We start from the raw sequence: 22,982 nt of genomic DNA on the forward strand, positions 1-22,982 counted from the left end.
TCTGACCAAAATAAAAATGCAGCACAAATGAAATCCCAATTGAAAGACTGTGTACTTCAGTTTGGGCTTAATACAGACAGAAGAATACTATTATATTTATGTAGCTGAAGCAGCAATAAATGAGGAAAGAATAAAAAGAAACAAATTTTGTATATTTTGTGGAAGAGAAAATATTAATTCATTTCATTCAATGAAATTATTTCATTTTGAAGATAAAACTCTTTTCTTTTTTAGGCTTATGTGGTATTTGTTTCAACATTAGGAGGAACATGGCTGGAGAAAAATTTTGCTGCCTTTCTTTCTCATATCCTAAGCCTTGTGTCACAGTCACACCCTAAAGCCACCCAAACTCAGACTGATGCTGTCTGCGGTCGCCGTTGTGTTTCATTTATCCTTCGAGCTACTATAGGAGGTCTTCTTGGAGAAAAGGCTCAAATTGCTGCTGCCAAGAATATTTGCCAGGCTATCTGGAAGTTGAAGAAAGTTGTGGGTATGGATCTACTAAGACAGTCTGTTTTAATAATGCTGAAGGAATTGTCCTTTTGGAAAAGCTAGACTGGTATATATTACTATATTAATACAAAAAAAACGCTTTTGTAATAGATGTCAGTTGTTTTAGGGTAAAGTTGTCAATACATAGATGAGACATAAACTATCTAACATATAACTATCGTGTATATATATACAAGTCTTAAAGGCTGGTGATAATAATTCCTCAGAATTCATAATTTTCCTCTAGAGGTTGATACAATGTTTTCAGAACAATCAGTTAATCTCAGGGGCACCTGGGTGGCACAGCCAGTTAAGCATCCGACTCTTGATTTTGGCGAAGGTCGTGATCTCAGGGTTATGAGATCAAGCGCGGCATCAGGCTCCTCACTGGGTTGGGTGTGGTGCCTGCTTAAGATTCTCTCTCCCTTTTGCTCTGCCCCTCCCCCCCAAGAAAAAACCAATCAATTCATCCCAGTTCCTGTACTATTTTAAGTGCACTCTTTATCTTATATACCAATGAAATTGCAATATTTTTTAGTTTTCTATGCATTCTTCCTTTCAATGCCACTTGTAATTGTAATTAAGGGATTGATGGTCAGGTTACTTGAACTAAATTGGTTGTATTAGTTCAATTCTTTCTCAACTGATGCAAGTCCCCATTGTAGTATTTCCGTTAACTGCCTTAAGGGTTTCATGTATAGAGAGAGGAGGTATTAATTTTTGCCTTTATATTTTATGCTTTTTTTTTTTTTAAGATTTTATTTATTTACTTGACAGAGAGCACAAGTAGGCAGAGTGGCAAGCAGAGAGAGGGAGAAGTAGGCTCTCCACTGAGCAGGGAGCCAGACGTCGGGCTCGATCCCAGGACCCCGGGATCATGACCTGAGCCAAAGGCAGCTGCTTAACCAACTGAGCCAGCCAGGCGCCCCATGTTTTCTGCTCCTAACACCTACCGCCTATAATATATTATAATAAAACACTGACAAGTAGTTAAATCTTATGCTTCTATCAGATGCCGTGATGAATGATGGTAACGTGGAAACCCGGGTTGGCTCCACAGATGCAACAGCCAGCCAGCATATGCTGGTGTGTGCTTTACAAGAGCTTGGAAATCTCTTATACAGTCTTGGCACCACAGCTGCACCTTTACTGCAGGATTCAAGTGCAGGTATCTGTTGTTTGTGACTTGTCTGAATACCTTGTTTTTACTTTTATTCTAGACAACTTTTTTCTGAGGAAACAAGTCTTTCTCATATAACTCATTTATTATGGATTCCTCTGTAGATTTATTAGAGATGTTTTATGATATAAATATACTCAGGATTATTAAGAATATGTGTATATTGTAGTTTTTTCTTTTATACAGGTTGTTCACTAAGTCACCCTCTAGTCCTCCCTTTCTGGAAATATTTAAGATAACATGGAAAAAAAGAAAAGCAAACCTGAACTCTTGTCTCTCATCTGCAGTGAAAACATTAATTTCTATATGATACAAGTAATTCACTTCCTCAAAGGTCCTTTCAAGCAGTCTCCATTTTCTTTCTCTTGGAAAATTAATCACTTTGAGAGATAATTCACATACCAAAAAGTTCACCCTCCCTATTTCCCCTTTCCCCAGCCCCTGATAACTACTAATATATTTCCTGTCTCTATGGATTTGCCTATTATGGACATTTCATATAAATGGAATCATACAATATGTGTCTTTTATTTAATCATTATAAAAAATCGGTTTTGATGGCTTTTGTCTTTTAACTGTGGTACGTATTTCCTGCTGACCGAAGCCGGCATTATATTTGGTTTGTAAGCTCTTTATCCCGTATAATTTAGCAGCCAACATGAACTGTTACATATTTTGATGAAGTTGTATTACAGCAAATACAGACTTTTATTTTTTTTTTTTAAGATTTTATTTATTTATTGACAGAGACACAGCAAGAGAGGGAACACAAGCAGGGGGAGTGGGAGAGGGAGAAGCAGGCTCCCCATTGAGCAGGGAGCCCGATGCGGGGCTCGATCCCAGGACCCTGGGATCATGACCTGAGCCGAAGGCAGCCGCTTAACGACTGAGCCACCCAGGCGCCCCAATACAGACTTTTATTCTTACTGGTATTGGTACTCCATTGTCTTCATAATTGGTTAGTAGCCCATTGAGGACCTAGCAAAGCCTCAATTTTGTTCAACATTTTGTTCTCAGGCAAAAGTGTTATGGTACATAGGAAGCATACTAATTATGTAGATAAATGTGCCAAAAGGGATTTTTTTTTTAAAAGAGGAGGATGGAGCATAGTGTGACATTTCTTTTTAAGGTGTTTTTGTTATATATTGATAATTTTTAATTCCTAGTACCAAATGAATAATGGTCTGAAGATAAAAAAGCAGAACATTAGCTTATTTAGGAAATAAAATTTTTCTTTTGTGTATTTAAATCATTTTTCATATTAGAAATAATTTTTTTTTAAGATTTTATTTATTTATTTATTTATTTATTTGACAGAGAGAGACACAGCGAGAGAGGGAACACAAGCAGGGGGAGTGGGAGAGAAGGAAGCAGGCTTCCTGCGGAGCAGGGAGCCTGATGCGGGGCTTGATCCCAGGACCCTGGGATCATGACCTGAACCGAAGGCAGACGCTTAATGTCTGAGCCACCCAGGCGCCCCTAGAAGTAATTCTTGCATATAAAAATCATTTAGGGGCGCCTGGGTGGCTCAGTTGGTTAAGCAGCTGACTCTTGACTTTGGCTCAGGTCATGATATTGGGGTCCTGAGTTCAAGCCCCATGTTGGGCTCCACACCAGGTGTGGAACCTACTGTTTAAAAAAAAAATCATTTATAATTATGTATCTTTTTAAATCTTTTTTCTATTCTGATTTGGCTTTTGATAAAGATAATATATTTTATATCCATGTGGCTGCTTATTCTTTTGATTACTTTTGGCTAAGTGAATTTATCCGTAGAGCTAAGTTTTTTTTTGTTTTTTTTCTTCTGTCGTTCTAGGTATTCTTGACAGTGTCATTTCAGTTATTCAGCATCCTAGCATTTCTGTTCGACTAGCAGCAGCTTGGTGTTTACACTGCATTGCTGTGGCATTACCTTCTTACCTAACACCTCTTTTAGACCGTTGCCTGGAACGGCTTACTGTACTTAAGTCTTCACCTGAAGCAGTGACTGGCTTTAGTTTTGCTGTGGCAGCTTTGTTGGGAGCAGTGAAACATTGTCCTTTAGGAATTCCTCATGGAAAGGGCAAGGTAATGATTTCATTCTTCACATATGATAATGACATTTCAATTTTTTTCTAAAATCGTAATTGTCTTCGTGAGTCAAAGCCATGCAGGACAGCTTTCTGAGAAAGCAGCTATATTACTTAATTTTTAAATATTATGAAATAATTGCTGTAACAAACAAAGGGATAGTTAAAAGTGTCTTATCTACACTTAAACGGGAATGTTTTCTGTGCTTTTTATTGGAAATATCTCCATTTAGTAACGGTTTGTTCCTGGAGGCTTTATTTTGCTATATAATTAGCTCTGGCATAGAAGTGCATTTAAAATTGCATTGTAGGGGCGCCTGGCTGGCTCAGTTGGAAGAGCATGCAACTCTTGATCTTGGGTTGTGGAGTTTGAGCCCACATTGGGTGTAGAGATTATGTTTAAAAATGAATAAATTAATAAATAAAAATTAAAAATAAAATTGTATTATAAAAAAATAAAATAGCATTGTAGAGGACAGAGTTGCAAAGAGCTGTAGCTATAAAATCAAGAATGTTAAGTAAAAGCCCCATATGTTACATTTGAATGGAAAATATCACTGTGGGGACGCCTGGGTGGCTCAGTCGGTTAAGCATCTACCCTTGGCTCAGGTCATGATCCCAGGGTCCTGGGATTGAGTCCTAAGTCGGGCTCCCTGCTTAGTGGGGAACGTGCTTCTCCCTCTGCCTGCTGCTCCCCCTGCTTGTGCTCTCCCTGTCAAATGAATAAAATCCTAAAAAAAAAAAAAAAAAAGCTTAAATCCTCACTTTGTCCAGTGACAAGACCTAAAGCAGTGACAACCTGGTAGGAAGGAAAAGCCCTAGCACCCAGATTATGGCTCTAAACATCATTTTAGCAAAAAGGCAATCAGGGCTCCATAAAGGAATGGCTGGTTCCAGATCTGGGGCAGGAAAGGCACAGTGTAAACCTGAAATACCTTGTCCTCATACCAGAGAACAAGGAAGTCATCAATGACTACTGTGTTCATTTTAAAAGGATACAGAAAGTAACTTAAGGGGCTCCCACTGACCAAAGTGGGATAATGTGTACCATCAAAAAAAGATAATGGCAACAGTGGATTGAATAACTAGGAATTGTGAGTTATCAGAGAATGTTGTTTGACAGTGAAAGCCTTTGTAACCTAGGCCTTACACACATATAAGTTCTTTTTTTAAGGTGTTTTTTATTTATCTGAGAGAAAGTGGGGGGGAGCTCAGGCATGAGTGAGGGGAGGGGCAGAGGGAGAGGGAGAAGCAGACTCCCTGCTGAGCAGGGACACACCTCCCCCCCTCCCCTGCCAGATCATGACCTGAGCTGAAGGCAGATGCTCAGCTGACTGAGCCGCCCAGGCGCCCCCAAATACGTACTTAATGAATAAATCACCATTCCTTGCTTTCTCATTGTCACTCATATGTCATTGTTAGTATTATGTATCTGCCGTTTAACCTTTGCAGAAGAATGTACCATTACTTCAGAAGTTGTAAAACTATTTTGAGTATTGCCAATGTCACTTGAGTAAGGTGATTGACAACTAACATATTCTGTCATATGTTTCTAAGCGAAGAATTGCCATTGCCTGTATTGAATTAAATTTAATATCCTCAGATCTTACTAGTTAGGCAGAAAGGATTGTTTTATTTTATCCTTGTTTTTATTGAGTGTTATCCATTGATTATATTGGCTTCAGGTAGTCCTAAGTTAGTAATAAGTTGGTTAGTTGTTTTAAAATACACTAGCCTTCCTGTTTAGAAAATTTATATGCCAACTTATAATACTTGCTCCTTTTCTAGAGGTGTTTGGTAACAGATGTTTTCTCAGACATAATAGATGCCTCTTGGCCTCTGTACTGTATAAGCATGCATTATCCATAACGTATGAAATAATCTGGTTTTTCCCCTTTTGTTTTGCCTATTTCGTCGACTTAAAATATAATACTTTTATGAATCCCACTCTGAAAATCACTTCAGTGTGAGACTATTTTAAGTACTTTTAATCTCTGTAGTATACTGCCTCTAGAAAGATTATCAGACCCTCAGGTATCAAAAAGGTATGCAAATTTTTAAAAAGGGAGATTCCTATAAGGAAACTTTCTCTGGTAATTACAGATTTAAGATAAATGCTTAAAACTAAAAGTAAATTCAAATTCTACGCACCTTGACTTGAACAGTTGTACAGTGTCATAATATGTGCTCTACAAAGAATTAAAGGTTTCTGTATAGAACCTAATATGCCAGTATTTAACCTAAACTTAACTTTTTTATAGTTTTCTCTATGATGTTGTCCTGTGGTGTAGTCTACATGAATGAGAGTCCTTTATCACTTATATTCGTTATATATAAGAGTTCATTTTTCAAGAGATTATTAGTTCCTGTCTTTTGTCCAGTAACCTATAAATTGATACTCTTCTTTACCTTATTCTTCCATATATAAATAGATTATTATGACCTTAGCGGAGGATTTGCTGTGTTCAGCTGTACAAAACAGTCGTCTTTCAGCTCAGCGCACACAAGCTGGATGGTTATTGATTGCAGCTCTGATGACGTTAGGTAATAATAGTCTGTGGAAGGTTTACATGACTCTGAAGTACTTTGTTTTCTGAATGTAAAATACTGTAATGTATGATTTGAGGAGACTGATTTTTAATTTGTACCAGAATTTATCCACACAAACATTTTTCTTCTAGCAGTCACCTTAGGAAGCCATATACTTACTCCATTCCTCAAAATATTTTCAGATCTCCTTATCTGAGATTCTCTTCAAAACCAATTTATGAGGGACGCCTGGGTGGCTCAGTCGGTTAAGTGTCTGCATTTGTCTCAGGTCATGATCCCAGGATCCTGGGATTAAGTCCCACATCAGGCTCCTTGCTCAGTGAGGAGCCTCCTTCTCCCTCTCCCTCTGCCTGCTACTCTGCCTACTTGTGCTTTCTCTCTCTATCAAATAAATAAAATCTTTAAAAAAAATAAAAAAAAACAAAACAATTTATGAGCCTTAGGTAGGATAAGCCAATTTGATTACCTTTCAGATTTAACTCTGAATGACTCTGACTTTTCCAAAAATCATTCACATCCATCTCCAGAAAAAAGAATTTCCACAATGAAGGGTAGGCAGGAGAACATACAATAGCCTGTGACTCCAATTCTGTAATTGTTTTGAGAATTGGTAATATCAATAAGGTAGTCGAAGGGGATATGGTTCACTATATTTATTAAAAATCAGTTATTATTTTATAGTCATGACTTGCATTTATATCCTATAACTTTGAGAACCAATTTTATTGCTTTATTAAAGTTATATTTTAAATCTATTTTATAATATCATTTATTGCCAAGATATAAAATTGGCTGGATTTAACTAGTAAATCATTTTGACACCTCTGAAGTAGTTTGATTTAAAAGGAGCTTAAATTAAACAATCACAAATGAAGAACCACTGTAAATAATGTTTTTGGGATGATTAAAGAGGTTTATTGGACTATATCAGGGTTCAGCCTATGGGCCAAATTTGGCTTGCCAACTCTTTTATACAGCCTCTGAGCTAAGAAGAGTTTTTACACTTTTTAATGGTTTAAAATTTGGACCCTGGCATACGTTGTCATTTCACAAAGTGATGGGAAGGAATAATATGGCCAAGCCTTTATTTGCTTTTGGCTGGGTGTTTCATGCCTGCCATATTGATGATCTTGGTTAATTAAAGGAGAAAAACTACTTAATAAATGCAATATTTCAAAGAATAAAATTTTTCAGAAAAATAATTCCATCAGAAGAAGACTACAAGAAATCCCTTCTCTTTTAAAGAAAGAGCTTAGGGGCACCTGGGTGGCTCAGTGGGTTAAGCATCTGACTTTGGCTCAGGTCATGTTTTCAAGGCCCTGGGATTGAGTCCTACAGCAGGCTCCCCACTCAGAGGGGAGTCTATTTCTCCCTCTTCCTTTGCCCCTCCCCCTGCACATGCAGGAGCTCTCCCTTCCTCTCTCTCTCAAATAAATAAAGTCTTTTAAAAAAAAAGATTAGTGGGTGTCTGGGTGGCTCAGTTGGTTAAGTGACTGCCTTCAGCTCATGTCATGATCCTGGAGTCCTGGGATCGAGTCCCTCTGACCCTCTTTCCTCTCATGCTGTTTCTCTCTCACGCAAATAAATAAATAAAATCTTTTTTTAAAAAGATTAGTATATCATATTTTATTGTATGTTCATAATCAACATATAAAAAAGGATTAAAATTTTAAATTAATGTTTTGGGGCACCTGGGTGGCTCAGTCAATTAAGCATCTCACTCTTGGTTTTGGCTCAGGTTATGATCTCAGGGTCCTGAGATTGAACCCCGTGTCGGGCTCCATGCTCAGCGTGCAGTCTGCTTATCCCTCTCCCTGTACCTCTCCCCCCACTTACTCACTCATTCTCTGGAATAAATAAATAAAATATTTTTTTAAAAAAAATTAATGTTTTAGGGTGCCTGGGTGGTTCAGTCAGTTAAGCATCTGCCTTCAGCTAAGATCATGATCCTGGGGTCCTGGGATTGACCTCACATCAGGCTCCCTGCTCAGAGGGAAGCCTGCTTCTCCCTCTCCCACTCCCCCTGCTTGTGAGCCTTCTCTCCCTGTCTCTCTCTCTGTCAAATAAAAATAAAATCTTAAGAAAAAGAAAATAACTTTGGGAGAAAAGCTTTGAGTTTTTTATACTTCCTAGTTTTTCTTTTTTCTTAACTGATAATGCTATCAAATAAAATACTATCATTCTACATTGCCTTTCATTACTGAGTTTGTATATTCATGATCTCTTAGTTCATAAATGTTACTGACCTGAAATCTTTTCTAAAAAAAGTTCCAGGGGCGCCTGGGTGGCTCAGTCAGTTAAGCATCTGCCTTCAGCTCAGGTCATAATCATCTTAAAAAAAAAAAAAAAAAGGAATACCATGGAGATGAGGCTGAGCTCTTAAAAAAAAAAATTCCAGTCAGATGTATCACATCTGATTTTTGGCCTGGAACAAGTTGCTATCAACTTACTGAGTTTTAAAGAGTAACATTTTGGGTTCTTTAATAAGTGACAAGTTGAATAAATTACAGGTCCTGCGGTTGTCAGTCATCACCTTGGTCGAGTTCTGCTGTTGTGGAAGTGTGTCTTTCCAGTGTCTCCTAAAGATCTAGAAACAGAAAAAAGCCGGGGAGATTCATTTACATGGCAGGTAACCTTGGAAGGACGAGCTGGTGCACTCTGTGGTAGGTGAAGCTTGGTCTTTTTTCTCCCTTTCCTTTGGCTTTTTCCCTCACTCCTTAACTTTCCCATATTAATATCTTTATTGGTGAAAATATTACAGTGATTTTCGTAATTGAACATAATTAGTGATTAGAACAGATATGTGATAAACCAAATTTTTTAGAATTCTGATCCTCAGGAAAATGCATGTTTTCTTAGATGTAATCTAGTTGAGAACCTCCAAGATTGCTTTGTCTTCAGTAGGCATTCATTCTTTTTTTAGGAATATTAGGCTTGGATTTAATTAGCATTGATTAAGTATGGTTTCCATTTAGTTTTTTATATATGAAAGTTGTACCCTTCTATAGTATATGAACCATTAAAAAATAGTATCTACCATGAATATTTGAACTATGGAAGTGGTATTTCTGGAAAGACATGGAAACATTGATTTTGGTTTTATTTGTTTATTCATGGCATTTTTACTTTAAATAAAACAATTTTGAAATTAATCTTGGGCGCCTGGGTGGCTCAGTTGGTTAAGCGACTGCCTTCGGCTCAGGTCATGATCGAGTCCTGCATCGGGCTCCCTGCTCAGCAGGGAGTCTGCTTCTCCCTCTGACCCTCCCCCCCCTCATGTTCTCTCTCTCTATCTCATTCTCTCTCTCAAATAAATAAATAAATAAATCTTTTTAAAAAAAGTATCTTAAAAAAAAAGAAATTAATCTTGAAACTCAGTCTAACTTTAAAATATTAAAATACATATTAAATAACTCCTTAAAAAACTTACACGATTCAGGTAACATCTGTAAGAACCTAACAATGGTGACTAAAATGTCATCATAGTTCTGCAGAATTAGCGTAGAACTGGCAAACTTAAGGTTCTAAGGTAATTTATTCTACTTCTGAGCTCGGGTTGAGTAAAACCCAGAAGAGCAGGATTTTGTTAACTTGGTCGTTGGACTCTTTTAGTGATTCTAGAAACTGTTTTTTTTACCTTGATTAGAGGTAAAAGACATTAGCTTCCTTTTTATGTGAGAGTTTCAAGATTTTTTTTTTTGTTTTTAGCACATTTATTCCTCTAATAAAAATATAAATGCTGTACATTAATGAATGCTTTTTTTCATGGTTCATTACATTCTGCCAAGTAAAAAAGTCTGTTCTATTTTTCAGCTATCAAGAGTTTTGTTTCCCACAGTGGTGATCTCCTTACTGAGGAAGTAATTCAGCGTCTTCTTCCACCACTTCCTTGTGCTGTGGATTTGCTAACTCAGTAAGGATCTGCTATTTAGATTTGATAAAAATTTTTAATAGCAATCAGCTATCCTCTGATCATGTAATATATGTTTAGTACATTAATAAGGCCAAGTTTCTATGGTTGGTGAATGATTTTCCTTTTGCAGTCGAAAGCAAACAGTTATATGATTTTTTTTTTTTTAGGCTAGGAACTTGAAAGAAAAATACATATTAAAAGGGAAGGAAAGTTACTTGGTGAATATTGTATCTTCCAAACAGTCAGATTTAAGCAAGAAATTAAATATTAAGCCTGTTAACCTTTTCAGGTATGCGTTTTATTGGTTTGTTAGTGCTATTCTGTGTTCATAAGAACCAGATGCTTGTTAACAATTTTAGTTTTTTGTTGTTTTTATTTTTCATAAATTTGACTTATGTGATAAAAAAACATAAGAGAAAATCTAGTATATGTCATGAGTACTTGTAATTTCCAAATTAATGTATAGTTAAGTATTTAATGATACAAAATTTAGTGTATTACAGAAAAATAAATCTAAAATATGGCTTATAAAGCATAATAAAATGAACACCTTTGAATCCAACACAACTAGAGCAGAGGTTAGCAGATGTTTGCTATAAAGGGCCAGATGGTAAACATCATAGGCTTCACAGGCCGTACAGTCTCTGTTGCATCTACTCAGCTCTGTTGTAGCTCAAAAGCAATTGTAAATGAGTAAATGTGGCTATGTTCCAGTAAAACTTGATTTACAAGAACAGGCAGTGGCCCAGATTTAGCTACCCTTAACAAGAACATTAACAATACTTTTGAAGTTATCTGTGAGTTCTTGTCTAATACCATTCTTTCTGCTTTACTCTAGAGGTGATCACTATCCTGATTTTTATGGTTGTCATTCCCTTGCATTTTTTTTTTAATTTGTTTCAGAGGTACAGGTCTGTGATTCATCAGTCTTACACAATTCACAGCGCTCCCCATAGTACATACCCTCCCCAGTGTCCATCACCCAGCCACCCCATCCCTCCCACCCCCCTCCACTCCAGCAACCCTCAGTTTGTTTCCTGAGATTAAGAGTCTCTTATGGTTTGTCTCCCCCTCTGGTTTTATCTTGTTTCATTTTTCCCTCCCTTCCCCTATGATCCTCTGCCTTGTTTCTCAAATTCCTCATGTCAGTGAGATCATATGATAATTGTCTTTCTCTGATTGACTTACTTCACTTAACATAGTACCCTCTAGTTCTGTCTACGTGGTTGCAAATGGCAAGATTTCAGGTTTTTGATGGCTGCATAATATTCCAGTGTGTGTGTGTCTGTGTGTGTGTCTGTGTGTCTGTGTGTGTATACATATATATATATATATATATATATACATACACACATATATATACACATATATATATACATACCTACATACACACCACATCTTCTTTATCCATTCATCTATTGATGGACATCTAGGCTCTTTCCATAGTTTGCCTATTGTGGACATTGCTGCTTGCATCTTTAAAAAGTGCATCACATATATGTTTCCCTGAAGAGTGCATTGTTTAGTTTTGGTTGGTTTTGATCAGGCAAGTGGTATATTGTTTCTGAAACTTACTTTTTTACTCATCATTATGTTTGTAAACTTCATATTACAAAACCGTTTGTAAACGGTTGCTATATAGTATTTAATTGGGTGTGTATTTAGCAGTTTACCTAGTTCTGTCATTGAAATATCCAAATTCTTGTATGTTTCTGTCAATAGTATATGTGAGTACCCTTTGAGCCACTTCTTCATTAACACTCAGACATTATTCCTACCCCATCCAGTAGGTATACATTGGTATCTCATCATGATTTTAATTTATATACTGATTCCTGATTGTCATTTTATATATTTATTATTCCTCAATATTTCCCCTTCTGAGAATTCCCTATTTGTGCATGTCTTTACCTATTTTTAAGTAAAATAGTTTTTTGAATTAACAGACATTCCTAACTTAAATATCAAATTTATCAATCCTTTACTCTTTGGTTAGTACTTTCTGCCTTTTGGTTTAAAACAATCTTTCTTTAGTGGCGCCTGGGTGGCCCAGTTGGTTAAGCGTCTGCCTTCTGCTCAGGTCATGATCTCAAGGTTCTGGAATTGAGTCCCACGTCGGGCTCCCTGCTCAGTGTGTGTGTGGGGGGGGTCTCCTCCCTCTTTCCCTCCCCCCTCACTCCTGCTCTCTCTCTGCCTCTCTCTCTCTCTCTCTCAAATAAATAAAATCTTTAAAAAAAATCTTCAGAGTTCTGAAAAATAGACTGGACCTGGTATTTTTGTTGTGGAAATTTTTTTTATACTACATATTCCATTTCTTTAATTGTTCTGACTATTCAGGGTCTGGTTTAGGGGTTTGTTTTACTTGTTTATTAATTAGATTTTTTCCAGTGATTTTCACAGTGCATCTTTATCTTCAAATTTTTTGGAATAAAGTTCTTCATGGTATTATCTTCTTAATCTCTGCTATGTTTGCAATGTCTCCTCCATTCCCATTAAGTTTTCATTATGCCTTCCCTTTTGTTTTTCCTGATCCATCTCTTGAGTAGTATATTTATTTTATTAATCTATACAAAGAATGACTTAGTTTATATTGAAATTTTTTCCTTATTTATTGTTTATTATTCCTGTCTGCTCTCTTAAATGCTTATCTTTTTCTAACCCCTTAGTTCAAATGCTAAGCTCACTGTATTTCTCTTAATTCTCCTAATAGAGGCAAACCCACAAATTTCCTAAGGTTCCATTTACTGAATCCTTAAAGTATTAATATGTATTGTTTTCATTTTTTCAGTTTTAAGTATTTTAAATTTTATTATAATTTCTTGGAGTTGTTTAGAAGTATGTTTATAAATTAATTTATGTATAGAATAGTTTTTAGTTTATAGTTTTGTTGGTGATTTTTAACTTAATTGAATTGTATTTAATATGATTTGTATATTACCTATACTTTTCATTTTTTTTTTAAGTTTATTTATTTAAGCAATCTCTACACCCAACATGGGGCTCAAACTCACAACTCCAAGATGAAGAGTTGCTTGCTCTACTGACTGAGCCAGCCAGGAACCCCTATTACCTGTCTTTTTAAATTTGTCAAGACTTACTGTATAACAAATGTATCTTGTTAAAAGTTCTGTGGGTTTATAATTTTTTTCTATGATTCTATTAATTTTTGCTTTTTCATATTTTGAAACTATTTAATTGGGTACGTAGGATTATAGAATTATATCCTCCTGGTGAATTGAATCTTTTATCATTACACAGTATACAGATAATTCTCTTTATCCTTAATAATGCTTTTTGATTAAAGTCTAATTTATGGATTATTAATATGTGTGGTATGTCTTTTTTCATGGCACTGTTTTTAGTTTTATCTCATAAACTGCATATAGTTGTTTTTTTAAATTAAATTTTACAGTGTCTGCTTTAAACTGGCAATTTGTGGATTTATCTATCCAACTTGTTGTGTATTTTGTTGGTTTGTGTCTTTTAATAGTTCTAAAAAAAAAATGGCTGTTATCTATTCAAATACTGTCATTTTCCATTCTTTTTAAACTTTTCTTTTGGGGTTCCAAATAGACAAATTTTAAATCTTTTCATTTTGTCTTCCATGTCTCCTCATCTTTTTCTAATATTTTTTCTCCTTTTTTTCTCTGCTACATTCTGGGCAATTTCTTCAGCTCTCTTTTCCAGTTCACAAATTCTCTTTTCAGCCGGGTTTAATCTCATATGCCTTCTCCTCTTCCAGGACTTGGGATCTGCCAGGTCTTAGGAACCCCCTCAAGAGATTTTATTTTGGGGCACCTGGGTGGCTCAGTTGTTATCCATCTGCCTTCAACTCAGGTCATGATCCTGGGATCCTGGGATCGAGCCCCGCATTGGGCTCCCTGCTCCATGGGAAGCCTGCTTCTTCCTCTCCCACTCCCCCTGCTTGTGTTTCCTCTCTGTGTCTCTATCAAATAAATAAATAAAATATTTTAAAAAAGAGATTTTTATTTTATCTACCCTCACTTTGCCATGAGCATAAACTCAGTACACATTCTTGTGTTGATATTTGTATTAGTGTTCCCACTCTGATTGTAGCTCATATTTTGTTTCATGCTTTTTATGTTTGTTTGTTGGAAGGGCATGGAGGTGTAGCCTAGGAGAAGTCCCTTTCTGCAAGCCTAGCAATGTAGATTATCTTTTATCTAGGATCTAAGTATATTTGTAGCTGAAGGGCCTTTAGAGACTCTGATGCACCCTCCTAATAGAAGCAGAAGCCACTAGCAATGTTTTCTTAAATTCTTATTTGTTTTGAATAAAATCTTACTTTTTGTAAGAAAAAAAATACATGCACACACACCCCTCTGAACTAAATTTTGTTTTATTTAAACCAGGTAAATATTGTGGAATTTTTAAAAATATAATTCATAACTTCTTAACATCTTGTTAATATGATTGAAATTGTTTTTATATGTCATCTGTAATTTTCTCATTTGGTTTTGGAGAAATACAAAAATGTAGTGGATTTATTCTTCCATAACTAAAAAAATTCTACCTAGGTTTTAGAAATGTTTTCTTTATGTTGTTAACTGTACTGAATGATATAAACTGGTACCAACTTTTTAAAAATACGGTGACAACTCAAAAATTAACTCATTTCTGGGGCACCTGGGTGGCTCGGTCGTTAAGCATCTGCCTTCGGCTCAGGTCATGATCTCAGGGTCCTGGGATCGAGCCCCACATCCAGCTCCCTGCTCCGTGGGAGGCCTGCTTCTCCCTCTCCAAATCCCCCCTACTTGTGTTCCCTCTCCCGCTGTGTCTCTGTCTGTCAAATAAATAAATAAAATCTTAAAAAAAAAATTAACTCATTTCTTCTAGAAACCAGAAATAATAAGTATTAGTTCCCCAGAAAATACAAATGAATAAAAACTGCCAGAATTTCTTAGCGTACTTGGAAACCTCATGCTGTGACAATTTAGTGGATTTATTCCACTGGCACACTAATGTAATTCCACTGTATTTCTGTATAGCTAAAACGATGAAGACCATATTCCACTTGATAACATGGTACCTTGCAAAGAGCAGTACTCCTTTAATATTTGTTAGACAAGTGAACATCAGTAAAATGATGCCTTTGTACCAGTAGTGGTAATGAACAGAAGATTAAAAAGTACATGAAAGTGAAAGAAATAAAAGATTTTGTGATTGAAACTTTTAGGGAAACATTGGCTTGACTTGTGTGCTTTATTAAAAATGAATTTGGGGGTGCCTGGGTAGTTCAGTCAGTTAGACATCTGCCTTCAGCTCAGGTCATGATCCCAGGGATTGAGCCCCACATGAGGTTCCCTGCTCTGCGGGGAGTCTGCTTTTTTCCTCTGCCCCTCCCCCTGCTCATGTTCTCTCTCTCTCTCTCTCTCTCTCTCTCTCTCTCTCTCTCTCTCTCTCTCTCTGTCAAATGAATAAATTATTTTTAAAAGTTAAAAAGAACTTATTTTATGATCTTTGCATATTTTGATGCTTTTTTTTCCTATTTGGTGATGGTATTCCAGATCAAGTTTCAAACAAAAACTTGGATTTTACCTGCATATTTATGTTTCCTGTTTGTTCCCTTCCATATGATTCCTTTTCCAAATAATAGACTTTTTTTTTTTTTTTTTTTTAACAAATGCCAAGTTGTAAATTGTGGAATTTAGTAAGAGCTTATAGACAAAATACTGATGGCCTTAGAGATCTAAGTTGAATATATAGTTTTGTTGTATGGAGTGTGATAGGAAACTAGAATAATTTCCATGTGTGACACATATAATATCTCTTACAACTTATCATCACATTATTTTTTTAAAAGGAAAAAAAGAAACATAAAAGAGCACTAATGTTTGCTAATAATACATATAGCTGTTTTATATGTAAACCTATATAACTTACACATTTAAGATATACTTTTCCTTTTATTTTAAGGCTTTCTTCAGTGCTGAAAACCTATGGAAGCACTTTGAAAACACCATCAGTAGTTTATAGACAAAGGCTTTATGAATTACTGATTTTATTACCTCCTGAAACCTATGAAGGTATGTGCTTTAAACCAAAACGTTTTACTGTTTGTGGCTAGGACAGTGCTGGGAAAGTAATACCCAAATGAATGAATGATAAGGCGTTTATTTAGTACCTTATTTCTAGGAGGTTTAGTGAGTTCAGTCTTAACTATTGTATTCACCATTATACAGTAAATAAATTTTTTTAAAAACCTACTTTTTAATGTCTTGCTTTTTTTTCTCCTCTGGGGGAAAAAGGTCCCTAGTTCCACTGTGTGGAAGAGAATGAGTCACAAAGATTGGTCTTGATTCTACTCTAGGGTTTCCTTCTACATTGATGATCTACTGTACACATTCCGTTTCACTGTTCCATTCTTTGCTGTGCCCAAACAAAAGTTTAATACTGAACTACCAAGGTATAATTAATTTTCTAAAGTTTAGAGTGTAGGTTTTGCCTTTATTGGATTCAAATATGATCTTAGATTACTAGTATACTATGATTGGTAAAATATACTTGTCTTTATTTTAAAATTAGTCCTGCAAACTTTCTTATAAATTTAAAACACAGTTTTAAGAAAATATATTGCTGCTGCTAAAGTACTCAAGATGCATGTTTTAAGTGGTGAAAGTTGTAAATGGTCTCCATTGGGAACTTCATATTTTTTTTAGTCTTAATAGTTTCCAACCAAACATATTAAGTTGATTATTACTTCAAATCTGCTTCTTGTATGGATACATTTATTGGGTTATATCCTTATTTTACAGGTAAATGCAATATCATATCTACCACAGTAGTTTAAAATATTAACCTGTAACTTCTGTTTGGCCTTTATTATATGAGTGGTATTATTATGTGAGTGTGGTACTGCCTTTCTTCCTGGTTCACAAATATACCTAGCAAAATGTTCAATACAAAGTAATCATTTAGTATATGAAGAACTGGGAAAAAATGGGTGATTGTCATTTCTCAGGAATTGTATCAAAAGAATCATTTCTGTATGCCAGGCACTGTGATAGAAATTGTATATATTATCTCATTTATCTTAGAATAATACAGTGAGCTGGTTACATTTTCCTTATTTGACAGATAAAGGCATAGAGAAGTTACAAAAACCAACTAAAGAACATACATGCAATAAATAGTGGAATCAAGATTATAGATCTGCTTCATGCTGTGCTGCATACCTATTTGTAGGTAACCTGCAAGAGACTTAACAGTCAAGGCTTAGTGATAGGTGCTTCTCATTGTATACTACCTCTTAGTATATAAGAGCTACCTGCTAGATATAAAAGCCCTAGAGATAATTTCTGTGTTCCATACCTCTGATAGCTGTCAGGTCCTGGCAAAAACACTTCCCTTTAATTTACCATATTTTAGAGTTTATTTTCAAACTACAGATGAAAAAAAAATGATTTCTTTTTCAGGTCTTCATTAAACATCTAAGAATACCAGAATTTCAACTTAAAATCTACACTGTATCTTCTAATAAGTGATAAGTCTGCCCTTAAAAGACTTAAGGAAAAAAAACAAAGTCTTTCACTTTTTTCTCAGAATTAGAGTTTAGTCAGAAGTCCTAAAGGAATAAAAAAAAAAAGTCCTAAGGAATAATGAATATAAAGTGTATAGATTTTAAATCAGTTCCAGAGTGTTCACTGGGAGACAGTCAGGAATTACTATAAACTTGAAAAATAGAATCAATATTTACCTTCTTTATCTTTTTCAGTTTATTTAACATTACTTAAAGAATTAGTTCATAGAAAAATGAAAATATGGAGGTATTAATAGTTTTATGTTTCAACCAAAAAAAATAATTTGCTATTTCTTGGCTATCTTTTTTCCATCTTTAAAACTATAGAAATAAAATTAAGGATTTTTTTCCTTAAAGACTTTTTAATTTTTTTTTTTAAGATTTTACTTATTTATTTATTTGACAGAGAGAGATCACAAGTAGGCAGGCAGGCAAGAGGGAGAGGGAGAAGCAGTCTTCCCGCTGAGTCAGGGAGCCTGATGTGGTGCTCAATCCCAGGACCCAAGATCATGACCCGTGCTGAAGGCAGCCACTTAACCGACTGAATCACCCAGGCGCCCCATGACTTTTAAATTTTTTTAATGGCATTCTATTTAATAGATTTATGTGTATGGAGCATAACAGTCAGAACTTTACCATTAAAATATCAACTGACATTTAAAATAACGGCTCATCATACAATAATAACCTATAGTAATTTCTAAATCTTTTAACACAAAATGAAATAGTAGTCTTTAAAGTTATAGATCTCATTAATTCAAAATATGGCCGAGTAACAAAACAAGTTTAAAGTTCTGATGATACTGGTTGGTACCATGAGTTGTCAAAAAGTAAGTTTACAAGACAGAGTAAGAAATTGCTTTTGTTAATGGGACCTATTTTTTAAGAATTTAAATGACTGGTTGTCCAGCAGATGCAGACTTTTGTTGTAGGAGTGACTTAGTTTTCCGAAGTTTGTGGAGTAAAAATTGGATTCTTAGTTTTTATTTCCTATTTTAGTTTTGTTTTGGACCTTTCAAGTGTTTTAATTTTCTCCACACTGGAAATTGCTCCTCATTAGCAACAGAAAGCCAATGATGTATTTCTACAAAAAAAAGCATATTTGCAGGAGTGCCTGGGTGGCTCAGTTAAACATGGAGCCTGCTTGTCTCTCTCCTCCTGCTCTTCCTCATACTCTCTCAAATAAATAATATTCCCAAAAAAGCGTATTTGCATTTTAAAATGTAATCATTCTTAAATTCAGGGACTTTTAGGTGAGCAGTCACTTTGAATGAAAAATAGGAGTGGGCACCTGGGTGGCTCAGTTGTTAAGCATCTGCCTTCAGCTCAGGTCATGATCCCAGGGTCCTGGGATCGAGCCCCGCATCGGGCTCCCTGCTCCATGGGAAGCCTGCTTCTCCCTCTCTCACTCCCCCTGCTTGTGTTCCCTCTCTCGCTGTCAAATAAATAAAATCTATAAAAAAAAAAAAAAACTTAAGAAAAAGAAATAGAGAGGAGTGCCTGACTGGTTCAGTCCATGGAGCATGTAACTCTTGATCTCAGGGTTTTAAGTTTGAGTCTCACATTGTGCATAGAGATTACTTAAAACTTAAAAAAATCTTAAAAAAAAAATAAGGGGCACCTGGGTAGCTCAGTTGGTTGAGCATCCAACTCTTGATTTTTGGCTCAGGTCATGATCTCAGAGTCGTGGGATCAAGCCCCACATCAGGCTCCATGCTCAGTGGGGAGTTTGCTGGAGATTCTCTCTCTCTTTCCCCTTGCCCCCCTTGCCACACTCTCTCCCTCTGTAAAATAAGTAAATCTTTAAAAAAATAAATGAGAAAGAAATTATTTCCACACTTAGTTGTAAATATCTTTGAAATGGCAGGTCAATATGATAACGGACCAGTTTTTCAAAATGTATATATAAGAGAAACAACCATATGCTATCTCATGTCTTTTTTTTTTTTTTTTTTTTTTAGAGTGGAGGGAGGGGCAGAAGGCAGGAGAGAGAGAATCTTAAACAGGCTCCACACCCAGCCCAGCTCGGAGCCCGGAGCCCAACACAAGGCTCATTCTCACAACCCTGAGATCATGACCTGAGCCAAAATCAAGAGTTGGTCGCTTCGGGCACGTGGGTGGCTCAGTCGTTAAGCGTCTGCCTGCAGCTCAGGTCATGATCCCAGGGTACTGGGACTGAGCCCCACATCAGGCTCCCTGCTCAGTGGGGCGTCTTCTTCTCCCTCTCCCACTCCCCTGCTTGTGTTCCCTCTCTCGCTGTCTCTCTCAGTGTCAAATAAATAAATAAAATCTTAAAAAAAAAAAAAAAGCATTGGTCCCTTAACCACCTGAGCCACCCAGGCACTCTGCACACCACCCCCATGTCTTATAGAAGATTGCAATGCTGTCTATGAACTAGGATAGCCCCCGAAACACAAATAAAATGGATCCTCTGTGGATCCAAGTTCCAAGTTATTAATCTGCAAAAAAATACAATAGAGGAACAAATTAAACTGCACTGGGGCATATATTCATAAAAATTCAGGCTGTAGAAACTTCTACAGAAAAACCTCATTTCTTCAAATAAATTACACAGGGAAGGGGCACCTGGGTGGCTCAGTCATTAAGCATCTGCCTTCAGCTCAGATCATGATCCCGGGGTCCTGGGACCAAGCCCTGCATCAGACTGGCAGGGAGCCTGCTTCTCCCTCTCCCTGCGCCCCACCTCATGCTCTCTCTTGCCATCTCTCTCTCTCTCTCAAATTAAAAAAAAAAAAAAAATTACACAGGGAAAAGTAGAGGCAAGAACTTTATTTATTTTTAAAAGATTTTATTTGTCAGAGAGAGAATGATAGCACAAGCAGGGGGAGCAGCAGGCAGAGGGAGAAGCAAGACTCCCCACTGAGCAAGGAACCTGATGTGGGACTGGATACCAGGACCCTGGGATAATCACCCGAGCTGAAGCCAAATGCTTAACCAACTGAGCCACCCAGGTGTCCCAAGGGAAGAACTTTAGATTGAATGAGACTTAAAATGTATCAACTAATGAGAGCGTGTAGACTTCACTTAGATCTTAATTCAATCAAAAGCAAACAAAAACAGGCATTTATGAGACAATTGAAAATTTGAACACTGAATGGGTATTTGATAAAGTGTTTTTTAAAACATGATATTATAATAGGATTGTTTAAAATGTCCTTAACTTTCAGTGATACACAAGGAAATATTTATAGATGAAATGATATGCCTTCTAGGATTTACTTCAAAATAAGTGTTTTTTAAAACATGATATTATGTTTTTTAAACATGTTAAGTGTTTTTTAAAACATGATATTATAATAGGATTGTTTAAAATGTCCTTAACTTTCAGTGATACACAAGGAAATATTTATAGATGAAATGATATGCCTTCTAGGATTTACTTCAAAATAATATGAGAGGTGGTGAGATAGTGGATGGAGGTGTAGTGAAACAAAATTGATCCAGCTGGTCAAGATGCATGACAATCATATGCTGAGGTGGTGAGGAGTTGGGGTATCATAATACTATTATGTCTGCTTATCTATATGTTTGAAATTTTCCATAATAAAAAACATGTCGAATGTTTATAAATTTTTTAAGCTATGGTTTTTAAAAATAAATATAATTTATCTGCTTTTGTCTTCATCTTTTTTATTCTGTTTCTGTCCTTCATGCCATTTTATTCAACATGATGGTAGTATTTAGTCAGTATCATGAGGTACACATACTTTGAGATGTCTTTTCAGTATCTATTCTTCGTCTTGTGACCAGTAGCACCAGTTGAGCCGTTTGTTTGTAGTGTATTTTTTAAGGATGAGATATAATCTTTGGCTGTAATAGATTAAAGTTAGCTGATGTTTAGATTAAAGCTCTGCCTGGGTTTTTTTAACCCTGTACTTGAACCAGTTAACTGCTTTTAGTAAATTGCTGATTTGCTGTTTTCTGTAACTCAACAGGAAACCTTTGTACTATCCTCAAAGAGCTGGCTGCTGACTTGACTGCCTCTGATATACAGGTGGCAGCATCCGCATTTTTACTTCCACCCCTCTGTCATCAGGATGATCTTGTGATATTAAGTCCTTTGCTACAAGAGACTGACCATAGATTTATTGAAGAACAGGTACAGTCATTTTTCAGTAACTCTTGGGTTGACTTATTCTGTGAACAGTCATTTTAATACCTTATATATATTTTTTGTTTTGTTTTGTTTTAGCTCCTGCTTGGTAATGGTATTGCTTGTGGAAGTTTGGAGTATGACCCTTATTCTATTTATGAGAAAGATGTAGAGGGAGATTCAGTGCCTAAGCCCCTACCTCCAATACTATCAGTTATTAGCTCCGCAGTCAAGCTCTTTGGAGTTGTATGTGCTCATGTGGGAGAAGCCCAAAGGTAAATCATCTTTAGTAGTTCACTTATCCTGAAATCCAATATTTAAGGATTGGTCATTGATTCAGTGAATGCATAATAGAGAACTGATTCATAAGAAAAATACGAGATCTCATTAGTGGGGTACCTGGGTGATGTAGTCGGTTAAGCGTCCAACTCTTGGTTTCTCAGGTTGTGATCTCTTGTTGTGAGCCCTGCATCAGGCTCAGCGCGGAGTCTGCTTGAGATTCTCTCCCCACCGCCCCCCATTGGTGCACGCGTGCTCTCTCTCTTTCTCTCTCTCAAAAAAAAGTTTTTATTAGCATAAAAGAGTTCTTACAGATGACAGGTGTAGTTGAGATAAAGGCTCTTGTAATTATTCACCTGGCTAATATTTAATAACTAATTAAGTCAATGATTAAATTCAGTGTTAAACTGAAAACTGCTAGGCTTTCTTGTGGATATACTTTATCCATAATTACCTTACCATCTAACTGAAAATACAAATAAAAAAACACTGATTAAAAAAAAGAACAACAAAAAATGCAGTGATATTAGAATTTTGATTTATGAGGTATTGTTACAAAGAAGAACACTGGTTTTCTGCTTAGATTAGGTCTCATAAGCTTTCTTACCTTCCAACGCCTTGTGGAGCCATTATAGATCTTTAGTTTGGTGAATTTCAAAAATTAGATTAAAATTGATTAGTCTTAAGTTTGATAGATTTCAGTCCACTCAAAGTACACCTCAGTTTTGGAATATCAAAGACTAAAAATGGTTTCTTATTGCGAATGACAGTTTCATAATTGATAACTGAGATAGTACCTTTCTTGGAGATAAAAAAACACTACTTGTATCTAGTATCCAGTAAAT

General features: G+C 36.0%; 1 protein-coding gene across 11 annotated transcripts in view; it reads left to right on the forward strand.

Moving 5' to 3' along the window:
* The window catches only part of HEATR5A (HEAT repeat containing 5A), a 109,704-nt gene that overhangs the window by 29,234 nt on the left and 57,488 nt on the right, over nucleotides 1–22,982 (forward strand). For all 11 annotated transcript variants that reach the window (XM_027569978.2, XM_027569977.2, XM_027569976.2 and 8 more), the window contains 9 exons: nucleotides 235–490; nucleotides 1,505–1,660; nucleotides 3,489–3,739; nucleotides 6,174–6,285; nucleotides 8,802–8,954; nucleotides 10,105–10,204; nucleotides 16,142–16,251; nucleotides 21,701–21,864; nucleotides 21,958–22,133. In XM_027569978.2, the coding sequence (XP_027425779.1) occupies nucleotides 235–490; nucleotides 1,505–1,660; nucleotides 3,489–3,739; nucleotides 6,174–6,285; nucleotides 8,802–8,954; nucleotides 10,105–10,204; nucleotides 16,142–16,251; nucleotides 21,701–21,864; nucleotides 21,958–22,133 (1,478 nt within the window). The remainder of the gene's footprint in view (nucleotides 1–234; nucleotides 491–1,504; nucleotides 1,661–3,488; nucleotides 3,740–6,173; nucleotides 6,286–8,801; nucleotides 8,955–10,104; nucleotides 10,205–16,141; nucleotides 16,252–21,700; nucleotides 21,865–21,957; nucleotides 22,134–22,982) is intronic.

The sequence above is a fragment of the Zalophus californianus genome, chromosome 6 (assembly GCF_009762305.2).
Source record: "Zalophus californianus isolate mZalCal1 chromosome 6, mZalCal1.pri.v2, whole genome shotgun sequence".
In the NCBI taxonomy this organism is placed as follows: Eukaryota; Metazoa; Chordata; class Mammalia; order Carnivora; family Otariidae; genus Zalophus; species Zalophus californianus.